Below are 20,021 nucleotides of genomic sequence, written 5' to 3' on the forward strand. Positions count from 1 at the left end.
CATGGCAGTCATCCTGAATTTTATCTTGGTACAGACCCCTGTGGCTCAGTCAGTGGCATTCCACTGACAATCTCTTGATCTTAACAAATAGTTTGTAGAAAAATAACAGTGGATTTTTTTTATCAAGAAGCATTGTTCAGATTCTTTTCTAGATTCAACCCTCTTTATATTTTGCTTTGGTTCTGCCAAAACTAAGAAATGATATATTTGAAACATCTACGGCAGGGGTGTCCAAACTTGGGAACTTTAAGACTTGTGGACTTCAACTCCCAGAATTCCCCAGCGAGCGCTGGCTGGGAAATTCTGGGAGTTGAAGTCCACAAGTCTTAAAGTTCCCAAGTTTGGACACCCCTGATCTACAGTAATTCTGAATGAGACATTTCATGCTTTTTCTGAAATTTTATTTTACTTATTGCTGATGTCTTCAATTAATGTTTTTCATTCTTGACACAAGTTAACGTGTTCTTGTTATAGTACTCTTCATATTCAGTTTATATTACGTATTGTTTTCCTTTACTGTTTTTTATCAGTCATTGAATTTGTGGTGCAATGTCTTTGATAGGTTGAAACATCAGTGAGTATTGTTAAATTCTACACTTTGATTTTTGATTCACTGTTTTGGTTTGTGTGTTATGGAGATTCAGATGTATTTTTTTTAAAGTTCCTTGAAATTTGCCCTATATCTTGCCTCAAAATAAGAAAGCATATGACTTAATTGAGAAAAATATGTTCCAAAATTATGTTGATTTTATTTAGATGCAATTGGGGTTATCTTCTTTGTTCTTGTTTGGACTATTATTACATAACTTTTACCAAATACTCCTCTCATTGCAGTATTAAGAGAACATACTTTTTATTTTTATTTTGGGAGCATGTCTCTAATCTAGTTAATAACAAAACACATTTGTGGTGATTTTATTAGTATTAGAAATTCTGAACATACTTTTCTAATTAACTGTCTTGTTAATTTAATAGCTCAGAAAAAGAGTGGAAAATATTAAAGTGTTCAGGAGAATAAAATTATTATTTTATTTATATATATAATCCAGTTTAGTAGTTAAGGCACTGGGCTAGAAATCAGGACATTATAAATTCTAGTTCCGCCCTAGGCATGAAAGCCAGCTGGGCCAGTCATTCTTTCTCTCCGCACAACACACCTCACTGAGTTGTTGTGATAAGAATAAGAGGAGGGAGTTGTAGATATGTTTTCCACCTTGAGATATTTATAAAAATAAAGGTGGGGTGAAATATCTAATATAGATACATATGCCTATATGCATAAATACACACATACATATATTAGAAGTAATTCATAACAAGTCATATGTGTTAGATCAAGAATATGAACAGTGTGTTGATACCCAGATCTTGTTCCCTGTTTAGCATATATAAAATGAACTATTATTCCAAAATCATAAGTAATGCTCCCGAACTAGGTTGACCCCATTGTTTCTCGGATTTTAAGTTTTGTTTTCTCACTGAAGAATGTTTCATTTGCCTCCATTTTGTTCTATAATTTTCAGTCCTTTTCTTTAGTCCATTACAAACTACTTTAATTTTGTTTCTGTCTTCTAGATTATTAGCTGTTCTGCCTAGTTCTGTGTCATCTGATAAGCATGCATCTAAAATATTAATAATAAAGTTGAAGAATGCTCACCGCAGTTGGTACCTTATTTGAGTTTGCTCAGGAATGTTTGAGGACTAGATTTTTAGTACAGTTTTTAGTCCAACTGTTGGACGGCATATCCACCAATCAACATTTAATGGTGATCAGAATGTCATGGGATAATTGAACAAATGTTTGCTGAAATCAACATATTTCGTGATTATAACATTCCTACAAACTGTTACGTAAATTGCTGTTTAAAATATGTTACAACAAACATAATCTGATAATACCTGTTCTTGGACAATTATGGCATTATTGTTAGTTGAATAATTTTTATATCTTTTATATCAGTGTCAGAGTGACAGGTTTGTACTTCCCTTGTTCCTCTTTTGTCCTTATTTGAAGATAGGGATATTTGCTCCCAGGGATTCTCAGAAATAAAATATAAACATTTGGTTACTTTGCACTTCTGGAATGCAGTTCATTTGATCCAGAAGTTCTAAATCCATTCAAAGTAAATAAACATTTATATCAGTCTTGGACTTGTATCCTGCTGCTTTATTCTGATTTCACAACTGTGAGGTGAAATATTTAGTCGTCATCTCAGAAAAATCTGAGCTAAAATAAGGGCAGTACTAGGTTTTCTTTGTACCCAATCAGTTGATATAGTTATTTTTTCCTCTTCCTTTTATTTTGAGCATATCCAAAACCTTGTTTGTTTTTTCTTAGCATCCATTATCAAACTCAACTCATTCTAATGATTAGCTTTTCTGAGATCATATTTTAAACTACTCTGTGTGTGTAGATCTTTGTTGATTTAGCCCTCTTTCCACCTCCTAGATCTGTCCTTTCTTTTTCACTTATTTACCTTCTTTTCTATTGAGTACAAAAAGCTGTGTGCTGAAATTATATAGGTAAGCTAACATTAAATGAAAACTTAAATTATATGGACACACTGATCTGTAAATTTAGTTTTGCGTGCCTCAAGAAGTAACTTTTTGTTTAGTTTATATAGTTGCACAAACAAAACATGAAATAGGGAGTGATGATTGATTAAATTATAAGTTTCTGGATTAATCATATATACCCTATATCAGCGATGGCGAACCTTTTTTGGCTTGCGTGCCATAAGGGGGGAGCACAGGGGGCTCATGCGCAGGCGTGCTGCACCCATAATGCAACATGTGACCCTCCCAGTGCTCATGCGTGCATGAGAGGCACTCCCCCCATTTTTGCATGCTTTTTTTGCCCTCCCCAGGCTCCAGAGGCTTTATAAGAGCCTGGGGAGGGCGGAAACAGCCTCTGCCGCCCACCTGGAGGCTCTCCGGAGGCTTCAGGGACCTTCAGGAGGCTTCCCTGAAGCCTCTGGTGGGCAAAAACAACTCTACGGGCTCGTAGGGCCGTTTTTAGTCCCCGGAGGCTTCAGGGAAGCCTCCTGCAGGTCCCTGAAGCCTTCAGAGGGTTTAAACCAACCCTACAAGCAAACTGGAGGTCACTTCTGGTTTACTCGTAGGGTCCTTTTTAGTCCTCTGGAGGCTTCAGGGAAGCCTCCTGAAGGTCCCTGAAGCCTCCGGAGGGCTTAAACCGACCCTATGAGCAAACCGGAAGTCAGTTCGCAAATTTCTGGTTTGCCCATAGAGCCGTTTTTTTGCGCTCCGGAGGCTTCAGGGAAGCTCCTTAAGCCTCTGGGGCGGGGGAGGCTCTTTTTGCCTTCCCCAGGCTCCTATAAAGCCTCTGGAGCCTGGGGAGGGCAGAAAATGGCTTTTAAAAAGGCTGAACTGAAAAGGCCTCGCGTGCCCTGACAAATGGCTCCGCTTGCCACCTGTGGCACACATGCCACAGGTTCGCCATCCCGGCCCTATATGCAAGACTATTGTCAGAAAATTTTTTGATCGAATATAATTTTGATGTAAAACTACTGCAGTAGAGATGCATGCTAGTATGTCAACTAATTGGCAGTATTTAATAAAATTTGGGGCATTGGTATTTTGCCATAATTGAAGAGAATACATCTGTTCTGTGAGACTTAGTAGTATTGCTAAATGCAAAGGATAATACTCATGTTATGACAGCCCATTTTCTTTCATATGACAGTCATGCTTCTGGTGCATTAGTAGGCAAAAACCCACATTCAATATGGAAATTATAGTTATATAACAATGACAATTTAGATTTGAATGATATTTACTTTTAAGTTTTTCTTAATTAGGATTGTTCCTAAATAATAATATGTAGAATATTGTTTTTTATATTTGTCATTAAATTTTACTTTTTTAATTGTTTGGAGAACTAAAGATCACTTTTGGGATTTGAAACAAGTGTTCTGTCTTATTTGGGAAACCATACAGCCAATCTAATCACTATGACTTTTGAAATAACTGTATACATAATAAGGTAAAAAGGATACCACCTTGCTGTAATTTCATGTATATAAGCCTCATAGGGGGAATTTCTTTTATATTTGTGCAGTTATATCTCATTTTTGTGAATGATTTATTATAGAAGGTCATGTCCAGAGGTGGGTTTCTACCAGTTCGCACCGGTTCAGTAGAACCAGTAGTGGAAATGGCGACTGGGTCACCAAACAGGTAGGGACAGCAAGCTTGCCACGCCCCAAACCGGTTCTCTGGTCGTCACAACATCTTTTTTTGACCTTTTAAAATGTTATGCACATGCACAGACCTATTTAGAAGCAACTGCGCATGTGCATTAGTGAAGAGAGAACGCACATGCAAAATCAGGCGTGCACCGAACCAGCAGTAATGCCGACAGAAACACACCCCGGTCGCGTCCCTAAGAAGAGAAATTGGCTTCACAATATACATTGAAATAATTTACACATGCACATAGATGAATAGCTTATCATATGCAGAATGATTTTACCCTTTGTGATAAATGCTGCTTTGTCCAGGTTTCCATCCAAAGTTTGGTATATCTTGACAAATCTTGGAGAAAACAAGGAATATTTCACAGTTGCATTGAACATTGGAGGTACTTGACATAGTCTTCTCCTTTAAACTCATGAAAGGGGCTTTTTGGATTGAATCTGCTTTTGAGATTCTTGGAAAACCTACAAGGATCAAAAATATCTCCCCTTTCATTCTTCTGCTTAGAGATCTAAAGACTGATTGGAGCTTGCTCTGTATTTTGCTTCTAGAGTCTTGAGTGTCTTTCTAATTTGAAGTATTACCAAGAAAAATCCTTCCTCTTGCTTGAAGCCATGGGTCCTTTTACTCACATTTTTCAGACCTAGGAATGCTTTCTAAAGCTACTTTGTCAGAAGCATATTTCTGGTTTCAAAAAGAAATTTGCTTATGAATGTCTTATAGATCCTGTATGCATAACATTTTAGAAATTGAAGGATTGTGCGTGTGTGAGTAGTACTATTAAAACTGGGATATTCATAAATTTAGCAATGCAGGGAGAAGAATACTAAATAATATCTTACAAATTACTCTGAAATATAGAAAAGGCAGTCATTCACTATTTTAAACATGCTAACTAAATTACATTACTTGTATTTAAATTACATTACATGTATTTGTGCAAACAAATCCTAAATTACTATATTCTGTACTCTTGAGGATCAGTCACTGCTCAACCATTAAAGTCTGAACTTGTAATATTAATCTCCCTTACTATGTTTTGGTTAATTGTCATATTTTCATCTACATGTGTGTTGTCTTTGTTTTTAATTGCCTTTTGAAGTTTAAACTATGGAGGAGGACATTCATCACACTCTGAAGCGGATCTTCTTAGACAAACATATGCAGCTTCTCAGCAGCTTCCTGTATACACTACCACTCCCCATCCTTCTGGTAATAATAATTTATGAAATAGATGTCTTTATTTTAAAATAGTTGAGAGCTGACAAATGATAGAATACATTTCAGGACAATTGTCGCGATATATGTTGATATACCTGTTATACCTGCTAAAAAGTTTGGGAGGGAAAAATTTCTCTGACCGCACTTCGTTTCCTGGAGCTCTAAGCATGGAGATTTAGAGAAGAGTGGAATTGGTGAAAATTGCCCATTCCTTCCCTTATCCTTCAGTTAATAGTGCGCTAAATACAACATAAATGAAGGTTTCTGTAGATACTTCGTAGTCTTATTTTATATTTCCTCTCTTTATTACTTTCAGCAACTTGTATTGTTAATTAAGTAAATTGTCAGAACATTGTAAGAGAGCTTTTGGGCTATTACCAAAACTCAACTACAATGTTTGTGATTGAATGTTTTGATTAGATGTTTAATTGCTGAAATATATCTAGTATAAAGCTCATAAGTAATGTACTTTTTCTTATAGGTCTTCCTGGAATTTTTGATAATACTACACACAGTAGCAATAGCAACACTAAAGAAGCATCGGTTATGAATTTTCTCTCTGCAATTGAATCTCGCAATACTCAGACTGTTTCTTCGGGAACAACTCTTTTACCACAATTTAGGGCGCCTACATGGCAACCAGGTGACATTTTCCTAATATTTTGGTAATCATATCAATATATCTTTGTGTAAAAATTATATAACATTGGCTTAAATCTAGAGCCATTCATCTCTGAATAGGAAGCTTCTACTATGCAGGGAAGACGTCTACTTCACTAGATTGGGGATCATTGTGTATTTCTATCTTTAGCTTTATTATCTACATAGAAATATGATCTATGTAGTTTGGAGGATTATTCTAGAGAGAAGACAGCTAAGAAAATGTTTGATTGTGATAGTGGAAACATGAAGAAATTACAAAACTGTCAATGCATTCAAGGCATATTGTAGTTCTACTTGTGAATACAAAATGTGAAGCAAAAAAAAAAATAGTTTTCAATGGGATGGGAAAGATTCCCATCTCTTATAAAGTAACCTTTAATAGCTGAAACTGTCAAGATAGAAATCAGTGCAACTAAAGCTGGTGTGAATAATAATGTCAACAATGATCAGATGCCTTCCTAGCTCCAGGTTGGGAAAAGAATGATGCATTGAAGAAAAGGCTTAGGTATTAAACATTGGAACAAACAAACATGCAGAACTTGATTTCTGTGTTCTGTAGTAAGAAGATTTTATTTATTATTTATTTGTCAGATTTATGTGGCCCTCTCTCTCGAACTAATTCTGGACAGAATAATAAAACTAGCAATTAGGGCATTCTGTAAAACCAGTTAAAACAATGAACTTAAATAAAAGTAAGATCATAAGAAGGAAACTATTATATATAATACAGATAATCCTCAGGCTTCCTATTACCAGGGGATACTGATGAAACCAAGTTTTAAGGGTTTTCCAGGAGGTCACAAGAGTTTGGAAGGGATGATGTTCCAGAGGGTGAGTGCCATGGCAAAAAATGCTTGTCTCCTGGCATCCATCAGCTGGAACTTCCTCATAAATGGGGCCTGCAATATGCAATTCCTGCCAGACCTTATGAGCATGTAGATGTATTTGGGGAAAGGCAGTTCCTCAGATAATCTGCTACTGTAGGACTTTAAAGGTCAAATCCAACACCTTGACATTGACCTAGAATCAGACTGGGAACTAGTGCAACTCAAGGAACCAGAGGTATAATATGAGTCCTTCCAGGAGTATATAACTGCCTGTGTCACATCATTTTGCATCAGCTCAGCTTCTAGATACTTAAGGACAGCCCCATATAGGACAAGTTACAGTATTCAATTTGGGAGGTGACCAGGTCATGAATATATATAATTTTTTAATGTTTGCAGTGAAGCAACTTTCCAAGTTTCTGAAAGTATTGTTGTTATCCTGTTTCTGAAGGTGAGGTTAGGATTTATGAAGTCAGTTGAGTTTCTGAACTGTAGAAAATTTTAATCATGGTTGTCTAATACATCCTCTGCATTCCTAAGTTAAATATAAAAAGAGGACAAAATGCTTCATCCGCTCTCCACCAGTCTTCTTAGCATGGGATAAGGTAATTGACTGTTTTGGTATTGCCTGCTAAATCTCATGTAAATTCAAAATCTAGAGAGAACTTAGCACCAAGTCTTTGAGGGGATTTCAAATACTGAGATTAAATATGTTTTGTGATTAAATTCAAGACTAAATGAAATGATTAGTGCCACTTTTATATTTCCTTTTCATTAATGACTGATTACATCTCATTTTGTGTGTGTTTTTTAAAGCAGGCATGCATTCATCATCTGAGCTTTTTGTTACTGGAACCTTGCCAACATCTGGAACCTTTCCATCAACTTCAGTTTATCAACATCCCAATGCTTTTAGCAGTAGAAACTTTGTTACTACTCCTTCTTTAACACTTCAGGATACAACTTTTAGTGCAACCTCAAATGGGCTTCTAACTGCTCATGACCCCTTATTGCAGATCAAGACACCCCAAGGCACAGTTCCCCCTGCATTGACTTTTGACCGTCTGGGCAGTTACGTATTAAGTACCAGCATACCACCACAGTCTTCAACATACCGTTCTGCTCAAGAGTCTGCACCACATCTCCTACAGCCACAGTTCAGTCTATTGCCTTCATCACTTGGTGGAGGACCTCAGCAGACTCCACAGGTGTATAACTCAACTCTGTTTACTGGTTCTACTGCCTCCATTGAAAGAGCACTGCAGCGCGAATGTAGTGTAATTAAACACCATCAGCGGCCTTCAAACACACAGTCTGTTCAGGCACAACTGACTAGTTCACAGCATTCCCTACAAAACTATTTACCAAGTACAAGTGAATCTGATTTTCAGGATGCACCCCGCCCATCAACTTGTAGCCCAGCTGGCGATGCTACTCAGGTGAGCAGTAGTGGCCCACAGCAGAAAACCTCTCAGGTTTCAGTGGAACTTGCTCAGTCGTATGCATCAGCAGTTCCGTCACCAGGTTTCCCATCTGTTTCCACTACAAAGGCAAAACAGTGTTCTACAAAGCAACCAACAAGGTCAACAAAGACACCTAAACCACAAAGTGTAGTCCCTTCTGTACAGACACAAAGCTATTCCAAAATTGCACAGAATCAGAACTCTGTAATAGCTGGTCAAGCACAAATCTATTCTACAGCACAGCTCCCAAGTCTCCTCTCAGTAAGTCAGTCACAAAATTATATTTCAACACAGTCGCAGAATGTGCCACCTGTTAGTCATGCCCAAGTATTCTCAGCCATCAAGACTGAGAAATTGCCATCACTATACAAAACACTTTCTTTTGCTGGGCAATCAGAAATTACTACGTCCGAAAGCCAGGCACTACCATACACTTCTGATCAACAGGTATTAACCTCAGTTTCAAATACCTTCTCTGGGCAAACAAGGGATCTTTCTTCTAGCAGCCAGTCTGCAAATTATTCTTCTAGTCATTCTCAGGGTATGTCAACAGTTAGCCAGCCACAGATTAGCTATTCATCTCAGTCACAGGTCTTGTCAGTTGTTAGTCCTTCAGAAACATTTTCTTCTCATATTCAAAACTTATCAACTACAAGTCCTCCTCAGAACTATATTTCATTGCATTCTCAGGTACAAGAATCATCCTCTCCCCAATCTCAAAAATTTTTGCCAGTTGTACAGTCAACTCCTTTTGAAGTAACACCTAATTCACCAGCATTGCAGAACAACAGATCTTCCTCAGATACAAAGTCATACATTAAAAGGAAATCTGATCCTAATTTGTATCAAACATCTAAACAAGATGATCAGTTTCCAATGCATAATTTTCAGGCACTGCAACAGCAAGCATCTCTTGATTCCTCTCCTCAGAGACTTACTGATGGTGAGATTAATGCTCAGGATACAACTTATAAAGTTTCCAAAGCAGATAATCGCTACTCTCAAAGTGTAATCAGAAGTAACTCTCGTCTTGAAGATCAAATTGTTGGGCTTACTTTTCAAGGGTCAAAAAAAGAGGAAATCATGGTTAACTCTGTAACACAAATGAGCCATATTACCAATACAGTGAATCATGATATTAAAAAAGCAGGTAGTTTACTGTCAACAGCACAAGTAAATGCAGACAGTAAAGAACTTAGCCAGCAAGAATCTCTTATGCACAAGGTACATGAAGTTAAAGTTTCAGAGCAACAGATTCATGCTGTTAGTTCACCATCTCAGCTTCATACTCAGCCCATACGACACAGCCATCAGCTATGCCTGCCTACTTCACAAGTACTTCTAGAATCTCCCTGTGATTTACAAATGCTTCAGCAGTCAATATTGCAGTCTGGTTTAGGATACACAAAAAGTGTTCCACAAGTGCAGCACATTATGAATTCTCAGCAGTATCTACAAGTGGATGGTCATATGATTCAAGGTAATGGAAGGCATTCTCAGGAGCAGCTTCATTCACAACACACTGAAGTTTTGAAAGTTAACCTTTCTGAACCATCAAAGCCATTACAGCATCATATGACACCCAAAGATCATTTTGGACAGCCAAATCATGAATCTAAGAATCAATTTGTTCCCCTTAGTTCTGTATGTTTTCCAGAATCTGTACTTCTCAATGATGAAAGGAATATATTGTCTAACGTAGATGATATCTTAGCAGCCACAGCTGCAGCTTGTGGAGTAACACCATCTGAATTTGCAAAATCAACTGCCAATGAGGAAGAAATTCAGTCAGTTGAAAATGGAGATAGCCCTAAATCTCAGTTTCATACAATAGATGTCAGACACCTGACTCCTAGCTTCAACTCATCCCCTGCACTTTCTGGAAAGCCACTTAGTGTGAATAATGCTTCTTTAAATGGAGGCCATGTTACCCTAAATTTAACAGCAGTGCCTGCAGAACAGACAAAAGATAGGAACCTTGACCAACAACACATTGAGATTTCTACCCAAGGTGTTCCCACTAGAATTACAACAGTTGAAATTGAAAGAAGGCAGGAACAGGTTTCTAGTCAAGGTAAGCAACAGTCCAGCACCAGGAGTGAATCTGGAGCTAAAAACAATGTTCACATGGATGGACCATTAAACATTAAAGATATAGACCTTATTTCAAGTAGGACTCTAAATGAAGAGATTGCAGTGTCAAAAACAGATTATAGCATGGCAAGTGACAATGCTGATGTTCCACTGCAACAAATATCTATGCAGCATCCAAGAAATGAAAATGGTAATAATACTGAAGACAAGAGCCAACTTTTATCAGAAGAGGACCCTCAAAAGCAAAAGGACAGAGGACAGAATCAAATTAAAAATGTCAATGAAGTTGATACAAATCAGAAGCTATTGAAAAGAAGTGGGCAGTGCAAACGTCAGAATTCAAGAGGCATTGATGCCAACTCTCCTGTTCCTGAAAACTGTCATGAAACTTACCAACATCAAGAAAAAATGAGGCAGAAAATTAAAGAGGTGGAAGAAAAGCAGCCAGAAGTGAGAACAGGATTTATTGCATCTTTTTTAGATTTCTTAAAAACTGGACCCAGACAGCAGTTTTCAGCACCTGCTATCCGTGTTCCTAATCGTGTAAGAAGACCTGTCACCCCGCTTATTAGAGTACCAACAGCAACTTCATCTTTTGATAGCTTTGCTGAAAATTCAGTTAAGAACAATTATGAAGATCCTAAGATAAAGTCAGAAGCCCTGCCTTATTTTTCTTTTGATAAAGATAATGTGAGGAACAACAAAGATTACCCAAAGAGCATATATTCTCCATTAACATCATCTGATACAAAGATAAAGTCAGGTAAAGTTTACTATGCTTGTGATGAGATACATGGTTTTAATTTAAATGTAGCTTTAAATAAAGATATACTTAAACCAGTCCAATAATCAATAAATCTCTCTCTTTTTCTTTGAGTTAATACATGTTTTGAAAGTAATTTAGTTTTTAAGATTATAAATAATTATGCTTTTAAATATTGTTTAATGAAAATAGTTAATAATTATGTTATATCAAATTTGCATTAAAATATTTTTGTAAACTGTCAAAATTGTCTCAATAACCTATCCAAATGAGGATTTTTTTAAAAAAACACCTCTACAGATAATTTTAGATTTGCCTGTAGCATATATAATATATGCTTTTAGAAATGTATATGGGGTTTGTTTGCTTTTTTCATTTAAATACCTTCAACATACAATTTCTCCATGACAAGATCATATATGTGGATACATTGCTTTTATTTGAAATGTGAGGTTAATTTTAAAACTTTTTTTTCTTGTGCCCGCTACTGATTTTTTTAAAAACTGAAAGCAGATCTATAAAATATATAGAGGATTCCTAGAATCTGAGAAATCTGCCAATATTATTTATTAAATTTTTACGCCACCTATCTCCCCTACAAGATGACTCTGGGGCCTAATGTTAATCAGAACAGCTAATAGCTTGCACTTGGTGGTAATTTGTAGACTAAGTTATTTGTGCTATAAATATGAAAATGAATTCTAATTCTTGAAGCGTTTATTTTGTGCTTTAGAAATTGACAAAACATATTCTCAAGCCATCACTAATACTGTCGTAAAGAAGGAAGCTTCCCAAATGACTGTTACGTTGACAGATCCTCAGGTGAAAACCTGTGCAGCACAATTTAAAACGGAGAGTGTTCTTACAGAGCCGTTAGCAAAACCTCAAGTATTGGTTGCAATAGAAGGATATACCGAAGATGACCATGGAGACAGTGACGGCGAAGGCATATACAGAGAACGTGATGAATTTGTAGTGAAGATTGAAGATATAGAACCATTAATGGTAAACCATCTATTTTAATTGGAATAATCTGCCTTTTATTTATTTTTAATCTTATTTACTGTTAAACGTCAGAGCATGTGCAGGTCTATCCTTGTATTAATCCAGGACCAAGTACAGCCAACAGTGGTTTGTAGCAAATAGTGGTTTTTATCTACAATAGGAATACTATACATACACACGCTACAAGCAGTATCTAAACAAACAACAGTTACAACAGGAAGAAACTCCACGAACACAACAAACAGCAGGGCCTCTTCTTATTACACAGGTTCTTAAAGGGATAACAGCCAAAGATCCTGCTGACTCATTCCCCTCATTGCATCAGCTGGTCAGCTCTTAAAGTATTACCTTGACATTAAAGTACCATAAAATTTTGCCATCAGACTTATGCTAATTATTTTCATGATTTGTGGAATAATGAACGGGTGTCCTGTTCTTGAAAATCAGTGGCAGATAGGTTTAAAATTAAAGCTAACTTTTTTCTCTTAAACAAAAATTATAACACTTCAAGGAATATTTAAGTTTGGTTCCAGTTGCCTTGCTATGCAATTCAACTGTTGGAACACTAAGTTAGATAGTTTGAGCTTGCGCGACAAAGATGAATTTAGTCTGAAGTTCACAGAATTGTCAATTATAGATTTAATATAGTTACTCCTTGGCAAAGATATGTCTTCTCTTTCTGGATATCCCAGATTCTTGAAATTGAGATGTCAATAGTGATGGTACTACATTCATAGAGTACCTAAAAGATTTATTATACATCAGAGGAATAAATCTACACCTCTTCTGCAGCAGTAGATTGCCAGCAACTGTTTTTGTCAATGTTTGAGTTACTTCTTTGGGTTGAATTGCTTTGTATTGCTACTGCATTCCCAATGTATAGGAAAAAAAATCTTGGAAGAACAAAAAGAACTTCAGAATGCAAAACAGTAGGTAGCAGAAAAATATAGGTTTGTGTGGCAAAGGGGGGAAAAAGCAGAGTTAAATATAAATTAATATGCAAAGGAACAAGGAGGATTGGGACTGCCTGATTTACAATTATATTTTATACCTGCCACTTAATCTGAATGAAAGTATAGGTTTTGCTGAGAAATAAGAGAATTTTAGAATCAGAAGGTCACAATTTGAGGTTTGGATTGTATGTTTTTTTAATGACATAATGTTAAAAGTTAATGTAGAATTTAAGAATTATTAATACCCTATTGATAATATGGAACAAACATAAACCCAGACTGTCCTCAAAAAAGCCTTTAACATTCTCAGGCAAGAGCATTTTACAGGAAACAAACAGTAGGTAGAGAAAAATGTTGAACTTATTGAGAGTTGTTACAACAGAATCATGGAGGATATAGGATGAAATCAAAACAGCAATTAAGTGCAGAGGTATTTATTTTCAATAGGTTCCATATGCAAAATTAAGAGAAAGATTTAAGTGATCAACAGAGCATTTGAAAATGAGCAGCAGAAGATAGAATTTCAAGTTGAACTATATACATAATGAACATGTAATAGCTAAAATGTATACACTTTTATTGAAATTTGAAATGGAAAAATTTCAAGTGAAAGACTATGATAAATGTACGATGAACGTTGGACACTCTATATTGATGGGTTAGTGGGATAATATGCTCTAATTTAAAACAGATTTTTTTTATAAAATGATGAACCATTGATATATGCCTCCAGAAAAAAATTGTCTAGAATGTATACAAGTACTTAAAATGCTAACAGAATTAAATGCTTTTCATTTTGTAGGCTGCTTTTAAAAGAGGAGTGGAGCCTCCAGCCATCTGGAAAGTTCAAAAGGCTTTACTGCAAAAATTTGTACCTGAAGTACGAGATGGACAAAGAGAATTTGCAGCGACTAACAGTGTAAGTACAATCATTCAGCTTTAACCATATTAACTGGTGAGATGGCTACACTATGTGATACCAGTATAATTGTTAAAGTGCTGGCCTGGAAACAATGTTCCCTCTAAGCTGCGCGCCTGTGCAGCCGCGCACATAACAAGAAAATGCCGCCCAGAAGTTTCAAACTCACTCTCTCTCTCTCTCTCTCTCTCTCTCTCTCTCTCTCTCTCTCTCCACCGAACTCACTCACTCACTCTCTCTCTCTCTCTCTCTCTCTCTCTCTCTCTCTCTCCACCGAACTCACTCACTCTCTCTCTCTCTCTCTCTCCACCGAACACTCTCTCTCTCTCTCTCTCTCTCTCTCCCTCTCCCTCTCTCTCTCTCTCTCTCTCTCTCTCTCCACCGAACTCTCTCTTACATCTGTGATTGGTGAAATCAAGAAAGGCTCTGCCCGGAGACAGATGACGCTGCAGAAGGGAGAATTCCCATTGGTCCTATGGGGCTTCGTTGGTTCCTGGGAAAGCATGATTCGCTGGTTGTAGCCTGCTTTTCTCTGCACATCCGGGGTTTCTCAGGCATTGAGTCGTCTGAAGCCCCGTTCTGGACTGGGCAGTTTTTCTGCAATCTCTTCACTTTGGGGAGAGAGGGAACCAGCATGGAATTGGACTGTCTGAGCCAAAGGCGTCCACGGGATCTTGAGACTTGATTTTTGAGCAGTACCAATCCTTTCCACTCTTTCCTTTCCCTTTCCGTCCTTCTTCTATCTTCCTTTCCTTTTCCTTTCCTTTCTCTTTTCCTTTCATTTCTCCTTTCCTTTTTCCTTTCCTTCTTTTCCATTTCCTTTCCTTTTTCCTTTCCTTCTTTTCAATTTCCTTCCTTTTTCCTTTCCTTTCCATCTTTTCCATTTCCTTTCCTTTCTCCTTTCCTTTCTCCTTTCCTTTCTCTTTTCCTTTTCCTTTCCTTCTTTTCCATTTCCTTTCCTTTTTCCTTTCCTTCTTTTCAATTTCCTTCCTTTCTCCTTTCCTTTCCATCTTTTCCATTTCCTTTCCTTTCTCCTTTCCTTTCTCCTTTCCTTTCTCTTTTCCTTTTCCTTTCCTTCTTTTCCATTTCCTTTCCTTTTTCCTTTCCTTCTTTTCAATTTCCTTCCTTTCTCCTTTCCTTTCCTTTCCATCTTTTCCATTTCCTTTCCTTTCTCCTTTCCTTTCTCCTTTCCTTTCTCTTTTCCATTTCCTTTCCTTTCTCCTTTCCGTTCTCCTTTCCTTTTTCCTTTCCTTCTTTTCCATTTCCTTTTCTTTTTCCTTTCTCTTTTTCTTTCCTTTCTTCTTTGCCATTTCCTTTCCTTTCTCTTTTCCTTTCCTTATTTCCTTTTCCCTTCTTTTTTCTTTTCCCTTCCCTTTCTTTTCCCTCCCTTCTTCATCCTTTCCTTTCTTCTTTCCCATTTCATTTCCTTTTTCCTTTCCTCTTTTCCATTTCCTTTCTCCTTTCCTTTCTCTTTTCCTTTCTTCTTTCCCATTTCCTTTCCTTCTTTTCCTTTCCCTTTCCTCTCTTTTCCTTTCATTTCTCTTTTCCTTTCTTCTTTCCCATTTCCTATCCTTTTTCCTTTCCTTCTTTTCCATTTCCTTTCCTTTTTCCCTTCCTTTTCTTCTTTCCCGTTTCCTTTCCTTTCCCTCCCCCTCCCTTCCCTTTCTTCCTTCCTTCCTTCCTTCCTTCCTTCCTTCCTAGGGGTCTGAGGGAGAGGGAGGGGACCCTTTGCCCCGCTCCCCAACATCTGCTAAAAAAAATCAGGTGCTCGGGCATGAAAATGTGCCGCTCAAACACTATACTTTTCCACACACACTGAAAAAAAATTAGAGGGAACATTGCCTGGAAACCAAGAAACCGTGAATTCCATTCTTGCCTTATTAGTAGGCTGGCCTACCTTGGAGCAATCTGTGTGTGTGTGGGTTTTTTTCTCTCTCTCTCTCTCTTCTCTCCCTCTTCCTCTCTTCCCCACCCCGCCCTCTCTCAGCCCAACCCACTTCACAGGATTGTTGTTCAAAAAATAGGAGGAGGAAGTTGTACTACGTATGTGCACCACCTTGAGTTACTTATAAGTAATAAATACAGGATTTTTTAAAAGAACCAACCAACCAAATAAATAAATAAATAATGGAACTATGAAACCATGAGTTGCAGTTCTGATTTAGGCATAAAGCCAATTGAGTGACCTTTGGCCAGTCACTCTCTATAACTCCTAGGAAGGAACAATGGCAAACCACTTCTGGGGAAAGGGGGGAAGGGAGGGAAACCTTGCCAGGAAAACTGCAGAGACTTGTTCTATAGAGTCTGACAATCAGACATGATTGAACAAAAGAAAGAAAAAACCCAGGTGTGTTATGGGATAATTTTTAATGCCTGGTTTTTTTATGGTCTGCCCAGAGCTACAGTATATACTTGAGATAGTAAGCTATAGAAATGGAACAAATTAATGAATTAAACTGTTTTCATTAGAATTGAGTAGGATTTATTTTGTTTTGAAGTAACAACAAAACTCCTGATGAAGCTAGCACCAAGAAGTACTTTTTAACATGATAAAAACAAGAACTCTTAACTACACTGGGCTATAATCATTGAGCTTATGAAGAACTTCAGATGGTGCTTTATGCTCTCTTTTACACCCCAAGCTTTAAAAATCAAATCACTGAATGGCTTCATTTTCCCTCCAGTTGTTCCATTAGCCAGAAGAGGCTTGTGTGTGCAGGAGTTACACAAGTGCAAAAGTCTTTTCTGGTGCTTCCAACAGAAGCATCTTCTGGCTAAAGAAACTCTCAGCAAAGTGTTGAAGAAGTCACAAAATATCTCTCATAGACATTATCTCACCAATGAGCATGCAAGCTACTTGGGAGCACAGGTAATCATTAGTAAGAGTTAAATTAATTGGGGTTATATTCCAGATCCATCCACTTTTTCTGTTTTCTTAATTTCTTACAAGATTATAAGCTATTTACAAGGCAAGCATAACACATGTCTCTTTTTCCTTTTAGTATCTTGGATATTTTGGAGATGCAAAATTGAAGTATAAACGAGTATATGTGAAGTTCATAGAAAATGCAAACAGAAAAGAGTATGTCAGAGTATGCTCCAAGAAGCCAAAAAATTCACTTGTACAGTCTGCAAGGTATTTTATTTTAATCCATTTCTCATATCCTTGATGTGTCTTTCAATTATATTTAATGGGGACGGGGGTATTGCTAGCTTTAAATTTGTTAAAGGCACATGATCCATAGATATTATTTTGAACATTTGAGCATGCGCGCGCTGGCCAGCTGAGTTCACCTTTTTAAAAGCTATTTTTCGCCTTCCCCAGGCACCAGAGGCTTTATAGGAGCCTGGGGAGGGCGAAAAGAGACTCCCCCGCCTCCTCTGAAGGCTTCAGGGACCGTCCGAGGCTTCCCTGATGCCTCCGGAGCACTTAAAACGACCCTCCGAGCAACCCGGAAGTCACTTCCGGTTTGCTCGGAGGGTGGTTTTAAGCGTTCCGAAGGCTTCAGGGACCGTCCGAGGCTTCCCTGATGCCTTCGGAGTGCTTAAAACGACCCTCCGAGCAACCCGGAAGTCACTTCCGGTTTGCTCGGAGGGTGGTTTTAAGCGCTCCGAAGGCTTCAGGGACCGTCCGAGGCTTCACTGATGCCTTCGGAGCGCTTAAAACGACCCTCCGAGCAACTCGGAAGTCACTTCCGGTTTGCTTGGAGGGTGGTTTTCAGCGCTCCGAAGGCTTCAGGGAAGCCTCCGGACAGTCCCTGAAGCCTCCGGAGGGCCTCCGGGGGGTCGGGGGAGGCTCTTTTCACCCTCCCCAGGCTCCTTTAAAGCCCCTGGAGCCTGGGGAGGGCAAAAAAAATTGTAAAAATTGGGGGGGTGTCACGCGTTGTGCGCGCATGCGCACTGGGGGGTGTCGCGCGTTGCATTATGGGTGCGGCACGCCCGCACTCGACCCCCCTGCGCTCCCCCCACTTGTGGCACGCGAGCCAAAAAAGGTTCGCCATTACTGCTCTAAGCTGAAGACTTTCCTTGTTAAGAGTACATTTTAATCTATTTATGTTTAGAGATATTCTTTAGTTAATATAGGCATGAAGATTTAAGGCTTGCAGCCTAACATAGTCTAGAGCAGGAGTAGGTTTCAGCAGGCATTACTGTGCGCGCATATGCAGTTCAATGGAAATTATTCTGCGCATGCACAGAACTAGGAAAAAAGATGATGGCAACAGCGGTGGCTGGGGGGCGTGGCCAGCCTGGGTCGCTGCCGGTTCTGCAACACATGCCGGAATGCCACTACTGGTTCAACCGAACCGGGCCGAACCAGTAGGAACCCACCTCTGGTCTAGACCCTCTAATTAGATGTTTAAGCAATTATTTTAATGTACAAATGAATGAAGTGTGGAAATCTATTTTAAAAATGAACTCAAGAAGAAAACTAATCAGCTAAGTTGTATCACTTTGACTTATAAACACTAAGTTTGTAACAGTTTCTTTGAATTATTCCAACTTATAGAATTGCTCACTGTAAGCCAAGTATGAACATCACTAAAGTTCATGATCCCCCAGCGCCAAAACCCGTTACAACAAAAGTTACTTCAGTGAAACCCAAAACAAAACAGCCAAAGACAAAGGCTGAACCACCACCAAAAAAACGCAAAACATGGAAAGAAGAATCACCCTCTACTCTTCAGCCGCAGAGTGATGAGGAAGGTAAAAGATCTGGGATTTTGTGTCATTTCCATTGTTGTATTGTCACATTTATTAGTCACATTGTATAAGGAGGCACATTTTTAATATTCTATTTTAATTTTACCCGCTAATATAATATGAAGGACTCTAATTTATATATGGCATTTGTGCCTTTTTTTTTTACATATAGAAGGACGACGGGGGTGGGGGTGGGGCTCCCTAGCGTGTTCCCAGTGTCAGTAGCTCCAGCATCTCTAGTCATTTGTTTGTTAATCCCAGTGACTGCAAAAATATGGAGCTGCACACTCTCACATTTTTATTATATTTTTATAATGTAATTATATATAATTATAAATAATACATAATTATATTATATATATACTCTCCAAACAGCCCAATAGCATGGAGCACCAGAGTCCCTTCTGGGAGAGGGTGCGGTTTATAAATTAAATAAAAGTTAAAGTTAAAAGTTAACAATATATTTATATATTTGATATTCTAGACACTGAACCACCAGCACCTATTGTTGCCCGTTTTTTGAACACCAGAGCTATGAAGGAAACATTTAGGAATTATATGGAACTGCTTGTCAGCCTTGCCTTGGATCCAGATACTATGCAGGCGTTGGAGAAGAGTAATGGTACAGTTTGTTAAATCTCTTGTTTGTTTTTAATTGTTTAACAAATGTTTATTAAATGTTATCTTGTTTAGAAGCTACCTATTGAACAGGATCTATATTATAGGTGTAATGAATGGAACTTCTGAAGCTCCATCTGAAGTGTTTTCCAATCTTGGCAGCATTAAGATTTATGATCCTAGGGCTAGAGATTCTGGGTAGTGAAGGCCACACACACAGATTAGGAAGTTGGAAAACACATCTCCAGATAATAGTGGCAGGAAGGCTAATAAGGTCCCCACTGTTTGAGATGGGAGAAGGGCCACTACTTTCTGCTCTCCCTGCCATGGTTGTCCTTTCTGCTGTACTTTCTGAACAGATTGCTTCTCTGGCAACAGATGACAATTTAAATCCTAGCCAACAATCCGCAGTTGTTTGGAAATGGACTCACTCTGAGTGCATCATGCTCAGAAGTCTAAGTCTGCTGATAAGTAAACAATGGTTGAAACATTACTTTGAAATACGCAGATGTAAAATACAAGACAGAAGAAAAAAACAGTATTTAAAATATTGAAAATCTCTTAGGAATGAGCAGCACT

General features: G+C 38.0%; 1 protein-coding gene across 3 annotated transcripts in view; it reads left to right on the forward strand.

The window, feature by feature from the left end:
* QSER1 (glutamine and serine rich 1) overlaps window positions 1-20,021 on the forward strand; it is a 47,064-nt gene that overhangs the window by 12,793 nt on the left and 14,250 nt on the right. For 2 of the 3 annotated variants that reach the window (XM_081969669.1, XM_081969671.1), the window contains exons 2-9: window positions 5,318-5,427; window positions 5,918-6,079; window positions 7,743-11,246; window positions 11,980-12,251; window positions 14,007-14,123; window positions 17,126-17,259; window positions 18,631-18,827; window positions 19,309-19,446. In XM_081969669.1, coding sequence (XP_081825795.1) covers window positions 5,318-5,427; window positions 5,918-6,079; window positions 7,743-11,246; window positions 11,980-12,251; window positions 14,007-14,123; window positions 17,126-17,259; window positions 18,631-18,827; window positions 19,309-19,446 — 4,634 coding nt within the window. The remainder of the gene's footprint in view (window positions 1-5,317; window positions 5,428-5,917; window positions 6,080-7,742; window positions 11,247-11,979; window positions 12,252-14,006; window positions 14,124-17,125; window positions 17,260-18,630; window positions 18,828-19,308; window positions 19,447-20,021) is intronic. The other variant, XM_081969670.1, reaches the window with a different exon arrangement.

The sequence above is a fragment of the Natrix helvetica genome (assembly GCF_964273705.1).
Source record: "Natrix helvetica genome assembly, chromosome: 1".
NCBI classification, from domain to species: Eukaryota; Metazoa; Chordata; class Lepidosauria; order Squamata; family Natricidae; genus Natrix; species Natrix helvetica.